Source organism: Carettochelys insculpta, chromosome 2, assembly GCF_033958435.1.
Source record: "Carettochelys insculpta isolate YL-2023 chromosome 2, ASM3395843v1, whole genome shotgun sequence".
Lineage (NCBI taxonomy): Eukaryota > Metazoa > Chordata > Testudines > Carettochelyidae > Carettochelys > Carettochelys insculpta.
The window spans coordinates 251,284,480-251,303,245 of NC_134138.1; the positions used below are offsets into that span (position 1 = coordinate 251,284,480).

Consider the following 18,766-nt stretch of genomic DNA (forward strand, 5'->3'; position numbering starts at 1 on the left):
AAGTCATTGTACCTTGGGGAAAGGGGGAGTCAAAGTTGTCCCCCCACCCCTACGATAGATGCAAACACCTAGTGATGATAAAAGCCTAAGTAAAACACTGGTTGCCCTGTGGAACTCCTCAATGGAGTGGCCTGGAAGAAACCAGTTGTTGAGAGGGGGAAAGACTGAATTTTTGTCTTCTCATCCAAGCAGCCATCAATGAAAAAACCTCTTAAAAAGGGGCTTGTGAAAAGGAGCTATTAGGAACTTGAGTAGATATCATCTTCTAATATCCATATATCTATAGTTAAGGCACTCTGATCTTTGACAAATTGAGTAAGGTGGTTTGCAAATCATCTGAATAGGGGAACAAATAGATCTCACTAAGGAGAACCTGGTCTCAATCAGTCTCATCAAAAACAATTATTCGGTTGGGGATTAGTGTACCTATGTGATGGTGGGCACTGCAGAAGCTGGGTGCCTGGATCCGTACATCAGCTGTCTCTTGTATAGTGGATCACTCTACACCTGTCTCTAAAAATCTGAGGATTATAATCACAAATCTGTGCTCATGACTATGGTTATAGCCATCCCTTTTGATGTAGCATCTGCAATGTCCACTGTGGCTTAGAATAAAGTTTTGGCCACCACTTTGCACTCATCCAATAAGGCCGAGAAGTGGGCTTTATCCTCCTCAGAAAGCTTGTCCTTAAACTCAAGAAATCCAGCATAACTGATGAAATCCTAAGTAACCAAGGCCAGATAATTAGATATCTGTAACTGAAGAAAGGTGGAAGAGCAGACCTGTATTCCCAATAGGCCAAATGTCTTGTGTCCCTTATCTAAGGAAGCAGCCTTTGGATGCTGCTGCTCTACAGCTGTCTGCAAAACTCTGTAGTTTGGCAGAGACTGAAAGAGCAAGTACTCTCCCACTCTCAGCTCTCTTAGGAGTAGAAGAAACAAGGTTATGAAATGCTGCCTTTGTGTTCATGATGGGAAGGGCCACTCTACTGGGACCAGAAAACAGTGTTGAGAATAATAAATTTCCTCCATCCGGATCTGTAGTTTTCAAGCTAGTGTGTGCATGAGTTCTTGGGCTTGCTTAAAATAATCTGGTGGAGACAGAAAAGATGAAGTGGTCACTTGATCCAGTAATGATGAGTTTATTCTCAGAATGGTAAGAACCAGCTCACCTTCCCTGTCCAAATACTCCAAAGAGGTTGGTTGTGTATGGCTGGGTGATGGCAAGTAAGTCTCCTACAGTTCCCAATGGTGCCACTAAGAAGTGTCCACAAGCAGTAAGGGACCCGTTGGTATAGGATACCACTTGTCTCTTGGCCAAATCATCTCTGGTTGGAGGTTGGAAACCTGATCTTCTAGGACTTGTCTGGGACAGTCTCTCCTCGGTGCTGCTGAAAACTCTTGTGGAGCCTCTGACTCATCAGAAGAGAAGGGCACATCCCTGAGCAGTGGCAGGACCAAGAGCTGTGCTTCCAAACAGTGGGTGCAATGGGAGAATAACTGTCTCCATGTGATAATCTCCTGGAACATAGATGGACCCAAATGGAAGGAGTGAACGTAGACAGTGGACAGCAAATGTGTCTTCTCGGGAGACATGTCTCCATGTGTCCCTAACTACAAGGAGAGTCCCGCTGCCTGGAGATGCACTGCTATCAGTACCGCCTTGGGTCATTGATGTGGATGGAAGCACCAGGACCTGTCTATCCTGTATCTTCACCAGGAAGCTCTGTGTTGGAACCACTAAATCTGTATTTCTGTGCACCTCCTAACCCTGTCAGGAAGATTTAATCAACCCTTATACCTGTGAACACCAGCTTTCTCATCCAGGGCCCAGGAAGTGATCCCTTTTTGTGATGTACACGGATGTACGTGACTTGTCTATGAGAGGTGTCTCATTCTCTTGTGAAACCTTCTGGCTTATGCTCAGTGAAATGCTATGTTTTACTCTTACTTCCTGCCCCCCAACCCCCTCCATGGGGCTTTGTTGCCTTCTCCCCGATGTGTTTAAATTGAGTCTCAATTCCTGACCCTCATGAGTTTTGGGAGGATGGGTTGTGGGGGTTGTGGGGAAAAGAACAGCAGATGTTGCAGCTGGCAGAAATGTGAGCCTCAGTAAGAGAAGTACGTTTGTTGCTCACAAAAAAAAGGAGCATGGCATGAAACAGTTTTTGAATCCCAGCATCCAGGGCATAACTCTACACTGCTTGGAGGTAGAAGACTGCTGCTTAACTCTCTGCACTTTACTATAAAAACTACTAAAAATATGTGGAATAAGGATGTAAAATCCCCTTTAATTAGTTAGACATTAAGTTTAACTGGTTAACCAATTAAATGGGGGGAGGGCCTGGGAGAGGTAGGGCCATGGAGCCCAGGGGATGCTCCAGTTGCTCTCAAGTGTCCCACTGGCCACAACGGACTAGAGCAATTCTCCTACCTGCAGAAGGTGGGAGGCTGCTCCAGCCCCTCCACAGGTTAACCAGAACTGGCTTACTAGTTAACAGATTAAACGTTAACATCCTTAGTATTGAATACACATAAGGATCATCAAAGAATTGCTGCCTTTTTTGACCAACATGTGGAAGTAGATGGGACTGAAACACGAGAAAATGTACTGCAGAAAATAGTCTTACATTTGGCTGATTGTGGACTGGGAGATGAATTAATTTTTTCAGTTCCTAAACTTGTGTGACACTGTGTACCACTAAGTTAAAAAAAAATGTTATGCCACAGACAGACGATTTAAGCTTATGACTCCTGATAACATTATGGAGAATCATGTGGCTATAATCTCAATTAACTGTATTAATGTTTACTCTCTTTTCCAGATTTAAAAAAAAAAATTTGATTTGAATACATCTGTATCTATAAAATCAGATTAGGTAAATCTTCACATGGTGTATAATTCTCATGCCAAGTGTTAAAAGTTTGGTGATTCAGATAAAAATATGAATCTAAATTCCATACTCATTTTGTAAGTATTGAACATTTACTATAAAAGTAACTTACAACAACACACACATTATTTGATAGAGTTAAACTGAACACTTATTCACAGATTTAGTTTCTTTAAAGATATAGCCAAGGTGATTAAAGTCTATCTAGAAGGGAAACTATCAAATCTGGATTTCAAGAGTCACCTCTACAATCCATTTGAAAAACAAATAAATACAGCTGTCAACCATGAACTCAAAATTTGTAACTGGTTTACTTATGGTGCTCTTTAAGAGGTGTAACCCATAAATATTTCAATTTCTATTTACAGCCTACCCACCAACAGTCCTTTAGTGTCTTATCCTAAGCAGCCAGAGACTAGTGCAGTTCTTCCTCCTTGCATTAACAAACATGTATTACAGTGGCTCTTTCCTACTGCCCCGCTTCTTTCAGATCACTGTATCTGCTTCAAGAAACAGGAAGAGCCACTAACAGAAGAGAGAAGGCAGCCACCAGAAACTTAATATCAGAGGCTCTAACCAGTAGTAGGTTTAGCCCCAGTCCATCTTCCAGCCAGGGTTGGAACAGAAGGTTAAAAGAAGTAAACACCAGGATGACAGGGAGGTGTTGAACAGAACACTGGGACAAAGGGCAGAGAGAGAGAGAGAGAGAACGAACACTAAAGGAGGAGGAAGCTTGCTTTCATGCACTCTCTGAAGACAATGAGGACACCACTGAGAGAGACAAGCTGCAGAATACATGTGGGAGAAGGTATGCGGGTCATTAAAAAAAAAAACAAAACAAACACCCCACTGAAATGCAGGCTAAAACCAATGAATTTACCTGATTTCACACATTTTTTTTCAAAATCATGCTGTTGGGATGAGAGACACCTATGAATGAATTTGGTAAAGTTTTTATTTTTCTTGCACTCTTAGTTTAGCAGCATATTTTAAGAACAAGCTGAAAACTTTGTTGTGAGACCCTGAAGAATTAATATAAAAACCAGTGTTTAATGGAACACATGTGCATGAGTGACTGGGGGATTCTCCCTGTATAAGAAGTTTCAATACTTGCATTAGGTTATATACTCTGCTGAAAGAAATTTTAGATAAGCATGTATCTAAATATTTCTTCACAGCACATTTCAATCGCTTTTAATACCACCCCTGAAAAAATTGTGGATGCTGTCTCTGCCTTAAGGAAGAAAAAAGGTTATGTGTTTAAATAATCAGCACTCCATGCTCATTGGTTATCTTTTAGCAATGGAAAATGGGAAGGCAACCATACTGATTCTTTTACATCTGTGGCCTTGAATGTAATGCACTATAAGGCTTTGAAGACAACGAACTTCAGCAGAGTTATTGTACATCATGTCTTGGGGATCCCAAATGATGATTTTAGGAACAAAAACTTTCACAAGCAGATATTTCACTAGCTTATTGTATTAACTAAAAACCCTACAAATATGTGAACTTCAAACATTTCTGAAGTCAGAAATGCAGCAACTGCTGCCTTCTACACACATTTGAAAGGGATTATATTATCGGTCACAGTAAAATTTTGATTAGCTTTCAACATAGTAAGGTCAGTGGTAAAATAAGGCGATTCACCATCATTAGAACACATCTCACAGTAAAAAAAATATATAAAATTTTAATCTTTTTGATTCTCAGAGCCAAGTTTAATATTTTTAGAAAAAAGTTTGTCAAAATAAACATACCAAAGTGTGCTGAACCACTGCTACTTTTACTTTGTATAGAGGTACTGCAGTTCTGGGTCCCAGGTTGTGCTGTGCCTGTTCGATTTATACCCCTGTATAATTTCCTACAGGAGAATTCATCATTGTCACTGTCATGTAGAGATGATGTCCGAGGCCTAAAATGCCGCCATCTACATGATTTGATATTGACTAGTATTTGACTGAGGTCTTTAGAGAAAGATTTGTCCGAGGTATTTGTTTCTGAGGTATTGGCAAACTGACTGATTGAAGAGTGTTGCGGTGAGGAGAGCATTTCCAAATCCAGCTGGTGCAATGTATTGTCGTAGTCTGAATGCGCTCTGTCCAGTAGCACCCTAAAACGGAAGAAGGGAATAAACTTAGACAACATGCCAAAACCAGAAAGGTTACCACACACCAGTTTCTCACTAGTTGGAATTCCTTTAGCATAAACAAAACTCAAAATACCATGCAATACACTCACATTTAGATCCTATTTCATTGCAAGTGCTGTTTATTTTTTATAACTGGAACTTATGGTTCAGAATTTATTATGATCCAGCTAACAAATAGCAAGTTAGATGTTTATACTTTACGCTTTATCTTGATAGGACTTTGAAAATGTAATCATCAGGGAAGTATCAGGTAGATGAGAAGATTAAAAGAGATTAAATTTTAACCCACAAATCCTAAGCAGCAAAACGTGTCTCCAAAGGGTCAAATGGTAAGACAATCCCTCTTCTAGCTGCCTGAATGAAACAATTCTACCCGCAGAAGTATCCCAACCCCAGCCTTCCCATCCACTGAATATGCCTACAAATGCATCACCAAGAAGTGATGAAGCTGTCATTCTTTAGACATCTAACTTCCTGGCACAACCTTCAAGGGGCACTCAGATACTTTCCATACATGGTGAAATTAACATTAGAAGATGCTGAAATTCACAGATTCAATGAGTGATTTAGGTGCTACTCTTAACCTGAAAACAGAAATAAGATGCCTCCAGAAGAGAGCTCATCTATTCAATACATATGCCTGTCCAGGGTAACTAATTTCTTGGGCTTTTCCAGAGATTCCATATTTCAGAAACTCCCTAGAACAGTTCAGACCTCTTACCTCAAGGACACAGACACAGCCTTCTGTTAAAGACTGACACACACAGTATTTCTAAGACAAAGCCTCTCTTTATTGGTGGAAGTATTCAGAATCTCTAACACAGGTTAAGCCTCTCTAGTTCAGTGCCCTTGGGACCTAACTAGGGCCAAAACAAGAGAATCTGCTGGAACACGGGATGTCAATATTATATAGCAGCATTACTAACACATCCACTGCTTACTGCTCTCTTAGAAGACATTTAGGGGTAAATTACAGCTAAATAAAAACACAACGCTGAGAGCCAGTCTGATGACTGTAAACAAATTTTATGGGGTCACAGGAAACTTGGCCACAAACGTAAGTGGTCCTCGGGCTAACTAAAATCATGCGGGATTACAGATGTTGCCGGACCAAGAGAGTGCTGTACCAGAGATGTTCAACTTGAACAACTTTTGATATTATTCTCTTTTGGTATTAAAAACTACAAATATTTAATAAGCTAAAGAGCACCTCAATTCACATTGTCTCACACACACTGGACAGTGTCCTGAGCACTCTATTCTTCTCCCTTTGCTCCAGTGACAAGGCTCTCCCTCAGAAGGTGCTCTCTTCTTTGCTTTTAATGACCCCTCTATCAATAGGGCGACCATATCTGGGACAGGGAGATGTGGGAAGAGGAGTAGGGAAGGGTGGCTCCTCCTGGCTGCACCAAGTCCTGGGGAGCTGGCACTCCCCACTGCCATAGCCTTGGGGAAGTGGCAGCTGCGGCAGGCGCTCCAGGACCTGGGGAAGTGGCGGCCGTGGGCGCTCCCAGCCCCACCCCGAGCCCCCGAGGGCCTAAATACGGGACAATTCATCCCACTGAAACAATAAGTAGGGACGCCTTTTTGGTGTACCAAATATGGAACCATCCTGCCCAATACGGGATGGTTGGTCAACCTATCAACTACTGCTGCCACCCCCTGATCCTGATAGAGTTCTATCGGAACTTTCTAGACCTTTTGCTCTTATCGTTGTCAGATTTTTTTTGGATGCACGCCAACTGTCAACATTCTAAATCCTTTGTTCCAGTGTTCCCATTAAATTTTTTCTACCTATGTGCAGCATAAATTTTGTTATGTGCACAAAGGAATGTAAGGATGTGCACCATCAATAGAAACACAGGCTGCCAACTGTGGGTTCTTTGCAAATAAACTGGGTAGCATCCTGGATGGCTGCTCAAGTGAACAGCTTAAAGAGAATACTGGTCTGTTCTACTTTTAGCCAGGAACCTTCATCTACCTCCCTATAGTAAGATATGCTACTATATTTCACACAAACACTTTTTCCTGTCAATTTTATATTCAGTGATCTATGAACTGCAGCTTCCACCTAATGGTGGAATGATTCTTGCTTATTAAAAATGGAAGCTAGGAAGGTAGCTTAAAATGCAGTTTCTCTGGTATCTCTATCACAGTTATCAGATGCTTCTACAAAAATAAGTTAATACTGAATACATCTGAAAGCTAAATGAAGATAACTGTATTGTTGATTGTTTAAATCAATGTCATGACCAACTTCTTTTAAATAGACATTCTATAAATGAGTGCATAAGATATATAATCTTTAATAATGTATGGTAAAATTTATCACATAAATAAAAGAAAAATGTTTCTAGGCCAAGATTTTCAGAAGTAGATGCTGAAAGTAGTGCTCTTGTTAGGAGGTGGGAAGCACAGTACAGCAGTTTGAGCACTGGCCTGCTAAACCCAATCACTGTGAGTTCAATCCTTGAGGGGGATCATTTAGGGATTTGGGTCAAACAGATTAAAAAAAACCCTGCCACATATGGTGATAGGTCCTGCCGTGAGTGCAAGGGACCGGACTCAAGAGATCTTCCAGCTCTATGAGATGGGTATAGCTCCTTTTCCGGAAAGGGGAGGGGGTATAGCTCAGTGGCTTGAGCATTGGCCTGCTAAACCCACATTCAATCCCTGAAGAGGCCATTTAGGGATCTGAAGCAAATGGGAGAGGGGGGGCAGCAAATGGTGCTCCGTCCTGCCAAGAGGCCAGGAGAATGGACTCAATGACCTCCCAAGGTCCCTTCTAGTTCTGTGAGATGTGTATCTCCATATATCCCATTTATATTTTATATATATATATATATATATATATATATATATATATATATATATATATATGAGACCATATTTAGCCACTTCACAGAGTGTTCAATGTATCTACCATTTACTCAATTAACTCAAGAGCAGCTGCTTTGGTACACAACATTTTTCAAAGTACTTAAACATGAACTTAGATTACGTGATTTGCTGAATCTAGGCATTATTTGTGATATAACATGAAACTCCCTTTTTTGGGCATTTCAATATTAAAAATTAACCTGTTAGACAATCACAAAACTGTCTGAAGATTACAGGATAATTAACATCTTAGTCTACAACAGTAATCATGTAAACCTAAATTTTACACGTAGGTCAAACTGAACTTTCAGAACTTTAGTATTTCTCCAGTAGAGGATGGTTTTTGCGCTCTGGGAAAAATTTACCACTCATCATCAAATCTTAAGTTATTTTCATAGGGAATGTCAGTGACTACAACCACCAACCATAACTGTGGAGTGGTTAAAAAACAAAACAAAAACAGCGTCAGGATTAAAGCTTCTACATTGCAACAAACCAAAACACAAATTATTAAATGAAAGCATTCAATATGTTCTCTCTTTCAGGGTGCCAATGTCTTATCCACAAAAGCTTAGTGCAATAATTAAGTGCAACTCACCTTCCACCACGCCCAACCCGTCTTCGTGCAAACCCAATACACCTTTGGGGTACAGTGAGTGTGGTTAAGCAGTATCTATAGCGGACATCTCCTAATCTTCCATCTTTAGGACTACTCCATGGCCAATTGCCAGTTTGATCTAAATGAGGCTTAAAAGAATTTTAGAGAACAATTAAAAATAATATTTATTTAAAATTATGTTCAGTCTTTTAGTTCGTAAAAAGGTTTCACTTACAGCATAGTACTGACAACCTGCTTTCCTATGGAAAGCAAAAGGACCATCGGGATCATTTTCTTCCTCAGCGTCAGAGGAACCAGACATAACCTTTGAAAACAAAAAGGCTTCTAGTAAGTTCAACGACACAGACTTGTAATATTTTTAGAAAAGAAGCAGGAAACTGTAGAGATCGTACTTGGGAAAGAGGCTCTTCATCTGAACTGGGGAAATCATACTGATTCAAATCTTTAGCGTTAAAGACTGGCAGTGCAGCAGGACTGGTCTGTTGAGGAGTAGCAGCGGCAGATGAAGGTAAGACTTTGGGCTTCTTCTCATACTTCCTTTTGGGTCTTATAACATCAGCTTTCTCTTGCTGCAAGAAAAGAAAGGCTTAATTAATTCACTCATTTGAGCCAATTATATACTAAATAGCGGGTTTTCGAAAGCCTAGTGAAAACATGCTCAAAACTGGACTGCAACGCAAGCATTTTAACTATTTTAAGGAATTAAACATGATTAGTTTGTTCACAGACTATTCTGTAACATCCAGTGAAGGCTAAATATTACGAAACAATGTATCTGAACTGGCTATTTTTCAAGATATGGTTAGATCCTCACCATCAACAAACTAAATACAAAGGTATCACAATAAACAATTATTCAACTGCACTGAAGTTCTCCCCTTTTCATTTAATGGGCATTTTATGCCACTTCCCAAAACAGGTCAAAAATGCCAGATAAACTTTGTTCCCGAGTCAAGCTATTTTTCTAAACATGGCAAAAATTTGAGCACTGACTTGAGACAAAATTAAAAGCCTAACCCATTTCCCAAATGCCACTGGAAAGATTTAATCCAAACAATTTACACAACAGACCATTACATGGGGTAAACATGAATTTAACACCATATTAAAAAGTCTTAAAAGGAAGTATTCTAGTTGCCTTTTTCAAGCTTTGCTGTCATATTGTATAAATGAGGAAGAGATTTTTGGAGGTAAACTATACATCCTTGAATGTAATTGCTGAATGCTATGGTCCTATTTATCAGGCAAAGCAGCAGTTAGGAATTCAGTTGCAGCCATTAATAAGTATTGGGTTTTGGGAAACCAAGTCTGCCTAATTCTACAATCAGACCTACTTCTACCAGAATGGAATTTTAATTTTGAATCTCTGAATGTTAAAATGCCAAATAAAATATCAATCCTTCTCTGATTAATTGGAGAATTTAGCATGATTTGGTTTGCATATCTCATTTCATGTCTACAGCCTTTTTAAAATTTCCCCCTTTTGATACACCTTATTTACACTCTTTTTACATAGGTACAAACTACTATGAGGTGTACCATATTTGAAAACTGTAGATTTTTTTTCAGCTAGTTTTTTGCAGGCAGTATTTTGACAATTTGTAAATTTAGTTCACTAGCAAAACATGAACAGCATCATCTAAAAAGAGGGGGATGTAAAATGATGCCTCAAATAATATTGCTACAGAGCCATGAAATACAAGGATGAATTATTCTGATGTATGTTTGACACCCCGCTGTGGCCAGTCCCATGCCATTTGCTGTGTATTTGCCTTGAACTTCACCATTTTGCTTTATTTCTTAAGCAAGTCATACTAACTTCAACAGAACTCTTACAATTTATACAAGCTGAGAATCTGCTATAGTCTTTCATTTTTCAGAAAAGGTTTTGCCTTCAAAAGCAAGCATACTTTCTGGTATCCTAGTCTAAAACATTTTGTCCTGCTGACAAGAATATTTGTTTTTAAGTACCAATTACTCACCTTGTTAACTTTGAATTCCTTGAGTTCCATAGTTTCTTGATGCTTATAAGAACTGCTATTTGTAACGGGAATGATGGGGATAGCATAAGTAGTTTTCATTGGCTGCCGTTGTGCCATGACCTCAGACATGATCTCTCCATTGTAGTCACCCAAATTATATCTGAAATTAAAAAAAGAAAAAAAATTATAGTGCTAAATTGTCAAAAACCCTGAATATTTGAACACTATTTTTAGTTTTCACAAGCAGCACAAAACACTGTATAAAAAAACTTAGATATATCACATTAGATAGTAGTTACAATTAAAATAACGACTAGAAGCTTTGGGCACTATTAAAAAGGTGTAAAGCTAAACCTGAAAGCCCTAGAGAACAATAATTAAGGAAGACACCATTTAGGCATTACTACTTTAGAAGAGAGATTAATATAATGGATACTTCATTGCCTAGAGAAAAGTTGGCACGGAATCAAATGCTCGTGTTCTATAAGAATTTCAAAAAAGTTAATGAAGAAAGAAGTTGTGGGGCAGGAAGGGAAAAAATAGAGAATTATCCTCCAGTAGATAGCTTTGTTATAAGTACTAATGATCGAAATTAAAACCAAAAGGTAGTAAGAAGCACTTTAATCAACAAGGCCAAGGTGCCTGAGCCTTAATGTCTTATTACAAGCTTTCATCATGCTAGCAGCAGATGGTTCTCAAATGTCTTCCCAGCATGACTCGCTTTCTGACAACAAAAATTACAACATGACAAAGGGGGTGGGGGGCCTGAAGTCTAAGCCCACTCAGTCTGGGTGGCAGGAGGAAGAGGGTAGGTCCAAAGTCCCAGCCCAAGCACCCAAGGTAGGGAAGGTCAATGTTAGAGTCCAAGCCTTGCTGCCCTTATTAAAATATGGTCACAATCCAGGGTTTGAAAACCACTGTTCTGTAATATTCAGTGTCTCAAAAAGAGTAAGAAATGTATAGCTATTTCAATGTCCAAAAGTAATTGGCTTGGATTAAACATACAACTGTAAATTAAAGATCCATACTATAGGTAGAAAATCAACTAAAAAAATTCCTCTATATATTTCAAAGGTATCAGACTATCACGTGGTTGGAGGAAAGGGCCATGGTTGCTGAATAAGGTGTTGAATTAAGTGCTTGATTATATACAAATATCTCCTCCAGAACAGTACATTACATCATTGGAAAAGGCTGCCAGTTCTTTTACCCAGGTGGATTTTGGATCAAATGTCCGATAAATTGGTTGTAACAGAGAGAATGGTGAAAACAAAAGGAGTTAAGCCTATAAATAAATGTGATTCACAGACATGTCAATTTTTGGTCCATGTCCCTGGCACAGCAATCGCTCATGGCAAAGCTTAAATTTAAGATCCACCAAATGAATTCCAAGTTGCCAAAATCAGGACCTACACAAAAATGAGAAAGCTATTTAAATGGACATTAAAAGAAACTGTCAACAAAGAAAAAAGGCTTGAAAACTGTATGAAGACTTTTAAAACATCTCAACAGAGACAAAATTAAATGTATGCCTCAAAAATAAAAGAAACAGAAGAACCCAAAATGAGATCAGGACTAAACAAGAGTAAAAAAGAAGCACTCAGAGGGAGAAGGCATCCTCTAATAACTGGAACAAAATAGTAACAAAGATACAAAAACAGCATAAAGCTCTAGGAAGTCAGGTTTGAAAGTAAAATAAGGCCAGCCAAGAAAGAATTTGAAGAGCAACCAGCTAAAAATTAAAACAAAACAAAAAAACCCTGCTGTTTGTTTCTGTAAGTACATCAGAGGTTGCAAGCCTGCTGAACAGACAGTGGAGCCATTGGATGATCAAGGAGTTGCAAGAACACTAAAGGAAAAAAGGCCATTATCGAGAAGATAAATGAATTCTTCACATCAATTTTCACAGCAGAGGATGGGGGTAAGATCCCCACATGAGAGCCATTCTTTTTAGGTGACAAACCTGAGGAATGGTCCCAGACTGAGGTGTCAAAAGAGCAGGCTTTGGTACAAACTGATTAAACAATTATAGGTCACAAGGACCAGATGGGATTCACTCAGGAATTCTAAGGGAACTCAACTGTGAAACTGCAGAACTATTAAGAGTGAAATGTAGTCTACTACTTAAGTCAGCCTCTGTACCAGATGACTGAAGGATAGTCAAATAACACTAATATTTCTAAAAAGCTTTGTCAGCAATCCAGGCTATTTTAGGCTGCTAAATTTAAATTCAGAGCAAACCAAAATTGGGTGAAACTATAGTAAAAGAACAGAATTATCAGACACAGATAAACACAATATGCTGGGAATAATCAATCCAGGTTTGTAAAGAAAAATCATGCCTCCCCAGTCTAAAGAGTTTTCTGAGAACATCAACAAGCATGTGGACAAGGATGATCCAGTCAATACAATGCACTTAAGAGTTTCAAAAAAAGTCTGACAAGATCCCTTCCCAGCAGCTCCAAAGTAAACTAAGCAGTCACAAGATAAGAAGGTGGTAAGTAATTGGTTAAAAAAAAAAAAAAAGACAAGAAACAAAGGGTAATAACAAATGGCCAGTTTTCACATCTGAGAGCTGAAAAGCAGGGTCAGCAAGGATATGACTGACTGAGTCCTGCCCTGACCAATATATCTGAAAAATCCGAGAAAGGAAAAACACTGACGGTGACAAAATTTGCCAGACAACACAAAATTAATCAAGATAATTGAGTCCAAAGCTGACTGCGAAGATCTGACCAAACTGGATAACCAAATGACAGAGGAAATTTTATGTTGATAAATGCAAAGTAATTAAGATTATGATTGTTTCCAGCTATACATGCAAAATGACGGTATCTAAAGTAGCCATTACCACTCAGAGGTCTTGGAGTCCTTCTGAATAGTTCCCTGAAAACACTTTCTCAAAGTGCACTGGCAGTCAAAAAAACCTAACAGTGTTAGGCACCATTTGGAAAGGAATAGACCATAAAATAGAAAAATCACTAAGTCAGTCCATGGTATAACCACACTGTGAATAATGCATGCAGTTCCAGTCGCCCTATCTCAAAAGGGCTATCTGAATTAGAAAAATAGACAAAAGTGTTTAGGGATATAAAACAACTTCCATATGAGGAAAAATTAAAAGACTGGACCTGTTCAGCTTAGGAAAAACACGAAATTTATATAGGGAAAAAAAAAACCTGGTACCAAAAAGAATTATATAATTTCAGGGAGGATACGTTCACCAATGCTATTAGCCAAGATGGTCAAGGAAGCAATCCCACACTTTGGGTGTTCCTGAAACCTCTAACTGCCATAATATGGGACTGAATAAATGGGCAAAGAACAAAAGGAAATTGCTCTGTTCTGTTCATTCTTTAAGGAACTTGCTCTGGCCACTGTCACAACACCAGACATGAGGCTACACGGACAATTAAGGGTGTGACCCTTCATGTCCATTTTGATGTTTTTAATAAATGTATGTATACTTTCTAAAGTCTCCTCTTTTAGATTTGTGCAAAATGAAAAATCTAAATCAAAACTAATTCAATAAGGGTGAACAGATGAAGACTAAATTAAGTCCTTCCTGATTTGTAAGCATGTAATTCTACACTTAATTTCCTCTTTGTAAAACATGAAAGCATGCTATACTATTATAAATATCAGCAAGCACAAAAGTAGCTTTTAAAAAGAGATTTACATAGATCAAGAGATATTGTATTATTGTGCATGCAAGCATGTGAATATTATCAAATATCCTGATGTACTCTACCTCTTTTCCATAATTTCCAATGTTAAATGCAATAATTCTCTCTTGCTTTTTTCCCTTCTCTTTATCATCTCCAGTATAGTTACTGCACGACTTAGATCGCGCCGCAACTTAACCATCTTTTCGTAAGATGCTTCATCGTTCTTTCGATTCTGTGGGTAACAAGAAATTGTTTCATTTTTATTAAAGTTTAATTTCTATAATGAATTTGTATCAAGCATTTTGAGATGTTGGCAAATCATTTGCATTATTATTATTGGATATGGCAATATCCTATCCCCCTGCCCCCCCCCCACAGCCCAGAAAAAGAGAGTGCGCACATGCGACATCTGTAGTTTAACAACTTCAATTCAGCGATGCCATTAGAAGCCAAACAGAGTTTTTAGCCCTCTTCTTTTCAAGACTTAGGCTGGGTCTACACTTACCTGGAATATCAACAGCTGCTACACAATTTTAGGTATGCCAATGGCGTACCAATTAAAATCAATTGTGCAGCCTTCGATATTTTTCTGTCTCCACAGCAGAATGCTGACAGAAGCACTCCTCCTGTCGGCATTCCTTAATCCCTGCAGTTCACAGTGAGTTCTGGGGTCAGCACCGACCCTGGAACACACCGTATCCTGCATGTATAAAACAGCGTCCTGGAAGATCGAACATAAGCGTTTGATCTTCTGCAGCGACTGTAGACCCAGCCTCAATATTCAAAGTTAAGTTGATATAGTAATGCTTCAAAGACAAAGAATTTATTTTATATGCACTCACTTTTCGAGTTTGCATCTTTTCTGTTCGCCTTCTAAAAGCAACATAAGGATCATTTGTGCTGGAACCATCTCGCTTCTCTTGTTTTACTGTAGGGATAAGTGAAGGACCTCGACAGTTTTTCCTCTTTTTAATCCAGTACTCATACACTTCTCTAATTAATTCATCATCTTCTTTCAGCAGCAGTTTGGCCTCCTGCAGGCTGACTGGCTAAATGTAAAACCCAACAGGTTACAAGAAATAAAGAAATATTTTCATATACTGATATTTATTGGAAATAATGTTGTACCTGCTGACCACTGCCCTTTTCTAGCCTGTCTATCATCTCCTCAAACTGCAAAGGGGCGATGTCCATTCTTTTCTTCAACTTATTCACAAAGGCCTCATCTTCTGAATCCAAGTCATAATCAGGCTGTTCAGCATCCAAACTAAAAGCTAAACAATACAGTGAATGTTAAACACAGAAGTATTACAGAAGATTTTCCTACCCTTCAACCTGCTGCTATAAAAGTACCTGGAACTGTAGGCTATACTTTTGTGATTTGGAGAGCAAAACAGAACATACGTGGTTTTTGCCTGAAAACTCTATAAACACGATTTATACAGTAACAATCTGATCCCTTTATTAAATCTAGATATAAAATTACTTTGTGTACCTATAGTAAGCAGGAATAAAAATGGAATAAAATTAAATTAACAGAAGCACTGATACAATGCAAAAAGACATCATCTGAGAATGACGTTAGAAACAGAGTACCTAACTCAATCAACTGCTTATCATTTACTATGCAGTATACCTTCTATACTTCAGTCTAAGAATGTGAATGACATTCTGGCTCTTTTGAAGATGGGTTATTTTCTTGATTCCTAGGAAGCTAAAATTTCACCCCATCTGTATATGGTATTTCAGCAAAAATCTTCACTGGTAACTAAATTGGCATCACCTAGTTCCCCTCATCAATAACCTTAGTATCTTTAAAAAAAAAAAAAAAAACAACACACAAAAAACCCACCTCTAACTAAAGGATAAAAATAACAAAACACATGCATACACTTGTTTAGCATGACCTTTAGCCAATTATTCAATCTAACCTTTACGATAACTAACTCAAGACACAGGTAACATTTTGAAGACTGATTTTTTTTTTCATAGAGCAATCAGCTCAAAGACTTCAGTTGACCTCTACTATGAGGAAAGAACAAGATGAAATAAATGGTCTCAGAAGTAGTCAGGACCTTCAAAAAAAGGAAGTCTGTAAATCAACACAATCTTTTAGCCTGAAATAATCTGGGAGTCTATTCAATTTTGGGAGGCACAGGTGTTGTGGTCAAGGTACAGCTAATTAAAGCATACAATTGTATTCCACATTAGCAAGAACTTCTGAGATATTTTCAAGTATTGCCTCAGGTAAAGTGATGACTGTGGTGAGGTCCACAGCCAGGGGAGCGGGTGTGTGTGGAGTGGGAGAGGGGAGGAAGAAAGAGAAAAGGGCACAAGGGGGCAGCTGCCCTTGCGCCTAGCCTTTTCAGGGGGCCTGGAGCTCCAGCTGCTGCCACTGCCTAAATAGTATTGGCAGCAGCTGGAACTCCAGACTGTTTTGAATTGCAGTGGCCATGCAGATTTGGATGCATGGCTAGTGCTCAAATGCCCTAGGCCTCAGCCTCTACCCATTCTGCTATTGGCCCAGGCCCTTCTGGGGCACGGAGCAGGGTCCCTATCATCCCACCTTGCCCCCAGGGCTGCAGTGGCTCTGAGCAGTGACGTCTACAGCCAAAAGGAACAGCTGCAATCTTCTAGACAGACCAAAAATGAAAACAAGAAACACTGAAGTCATCATTCTAGGCATCTACGAGCATCTCGAAGAGTTCTAGAATGTGTGTCTTAAGAGGTAAACGTAGTTCATTTAACTGAAGACTAGAAGATAGGACTTCTCCCATTTCTGTTTGCCTCCTCCAACACACCCTACCATTACCACCTTGTCTGGGTTGAGTGATAGGGCTTTGTAAATTCTATTTTTCACACACACTAAGTACCAAAAATTACATTCAAGAACTTCTGTGGTCATCGATCTTCTGGCTCAGAGTCTAGACATCTCTCTGGAAACTATAATCAGAGTGTCTTAATTTGTACTATGGGATGCAGGAGCAAGGGAAGGAAGGGGAAACTGTTATTGCTAAAATTAACATAATAGAAATATTAACACCACACTCATACTAACGCACGAGTCTGATCAACTTCAACAAGAGCTTGATCTTGGATAAGAAATGAACATACTGTTTAAATAAACAATAACTTACAATTAAAGATGTTGTACCAAAATTAATCCTTGAAAGGAATTTAACAGTATTTCAACTGATGTTTAAAAAATCTCTAGTAATATAACAACATTGTGGACACAGGCTTTCACATACATTTAAAAATATTAATACTTACGCTGTATGTGAATGAGCTGCTTTGGCATCTTAAATTCCCCAGGATATATAGATTCATAGTAAGCGATGTTACTTTCTGCTTCCGGAACTGGTATAACCATATTATCCCTCTTCTCTCCATATACTTGTTGTGCGGAGATAGCTCGCTGAAGATGATGTTCCTATAAATAAAAACCAAACAATCCAGGGATTTGAAAATTGACATTCTACTGAGACATCTAGATGAGGAATAGCAACAGAGAGATAGCTGTGTTAGTCTGTATTCTATCAAATCAAAAAAGCATTCACGTAGCACTTTAAAAGACTAACAAAATAATTTATTAGGCGATGAGCTTTCACGGGACAGACCCACTTCTTCAAAATTTTCTATAGATCTGCGTCTGTCCCACGAAAGCCCATCATCTAATAAATTATTTTGTTAAGTTTTTGAAAGTGCTACATGACTGCTTTTTTATCTAGATGAGGAGTTCACACCTTACTTTCCTAGTCCATTTTTAAAAAGATAAAATATACTGGTTTCTGTGGAATTCTGTATTTTTCCATCAGAAAAGACACAACAAGACATGGTAAATCAACACTACAGTTTAGTGGAGATATGTCAAATAACATAAGAATATACCCACAGGTCTCCACAGACACCAGTTTGAGGCTCTCTCTACACTGCAGAGTTATTCAGAAAGATTAGAGAGCCCATTTTTGAAATAAGAGCAGTGATGGGATACCTCCATGGAGGCCAATTACGTTGTAACTACCTCTACTTAGTACATACAGAGTCAATTTCAAAACTGAAAAGCGGAAGCAGTGTCTGGTGAAGTTACTATTTCAATTTGAATGCCATTATTCCAAAACAACAAGCTTTGCAGTGTGTATACAAGGGCTCCCCCACTCCCAAGAAAAAAAACGTGGTTTTCTGCAAACGAAACAAGAACAGTGCAGATAAACTCTCTGAGAAACACTGACCTAATCTGTTCTTAAAAACCTCCTATAATGGGAATCATTGGAAGGAAGCCAACTGAGGTATTTAAATTTTCCTTATAGTTAGAAAGCTCTTCCTATTATCTAAGCTAAGTTCCCCTTGCTGCAAATTAAGCCGATTGCTTTATGTCCTCTAGAGATAGGACAAGAAAAACTGCTCACCATCTCTTTTATAATACACCTTAACACATACAGCCAACTCTTTCGTATCCAGCAGCCCTGGGGCAGGGAGGCTGCTGGATAGTCAAATATTCTCTGTAATGAAGAGGCATACTTAGCAATGCTAACACTAAAAGAAAAAACAAGATTAGATATCAAGAAACA

General features: G+C 38.7%; 1 protein-coding gene across 5 annotated transcripts in view; it reads right to left on the reverse strand.

Annotated features, from left to right (window-relative positions):
• EPC1 (enhancer of polycomb 1) overlaps positions 1–18,766 on the reverse strand; it is a 108,968-nt gene that overhangs the window by 17,254 nt on the left and 72,948 nt on the right. For all 5 annotated transcript variants that reach the window (XR_012644072.1, XM_074984969.1, XM_074984970.1 and 2 more), the window contains 9 exons: positions 17,469–17,628; positions 15,324–15,469; positions 15,038–15,244; positions 14,279–14,427; positions 10,528–10,687; positions 8,938–9,114; positions 8,760–8,849; positions 8,525–8,673; positions 4,655–5,007 (listed from right to left, as the gene is read on the reverse strand). Coding sequence is in view for 4 of the 5 variants with exons in the window: in XM_074984968.1 (XP_074841069.1) it covers positions 4,655–5,007; positions 8,525–8,673; positions 8,760–8,849; positions 8,938–9,114; positions 10,528–10,687; positions 14,279–14,427; positions 15,038–15,244; positions 15,324–15,469; positions 17,469–17,628 (1,591 nt within the window). In the remaining variant the exon portion in view is untranslated. The remainder of the gene's footprint in view (positions 1–4,654; positions 5,008–8,524; positions 8,674–8,759; positions 8,850–8,937; positions 9,115–10,527; positions 10,688–14,278; positions 14,428–15,037; positions 15,245–15,323; positions 15,470–17,468; positions 17,629–18,766) is intronic.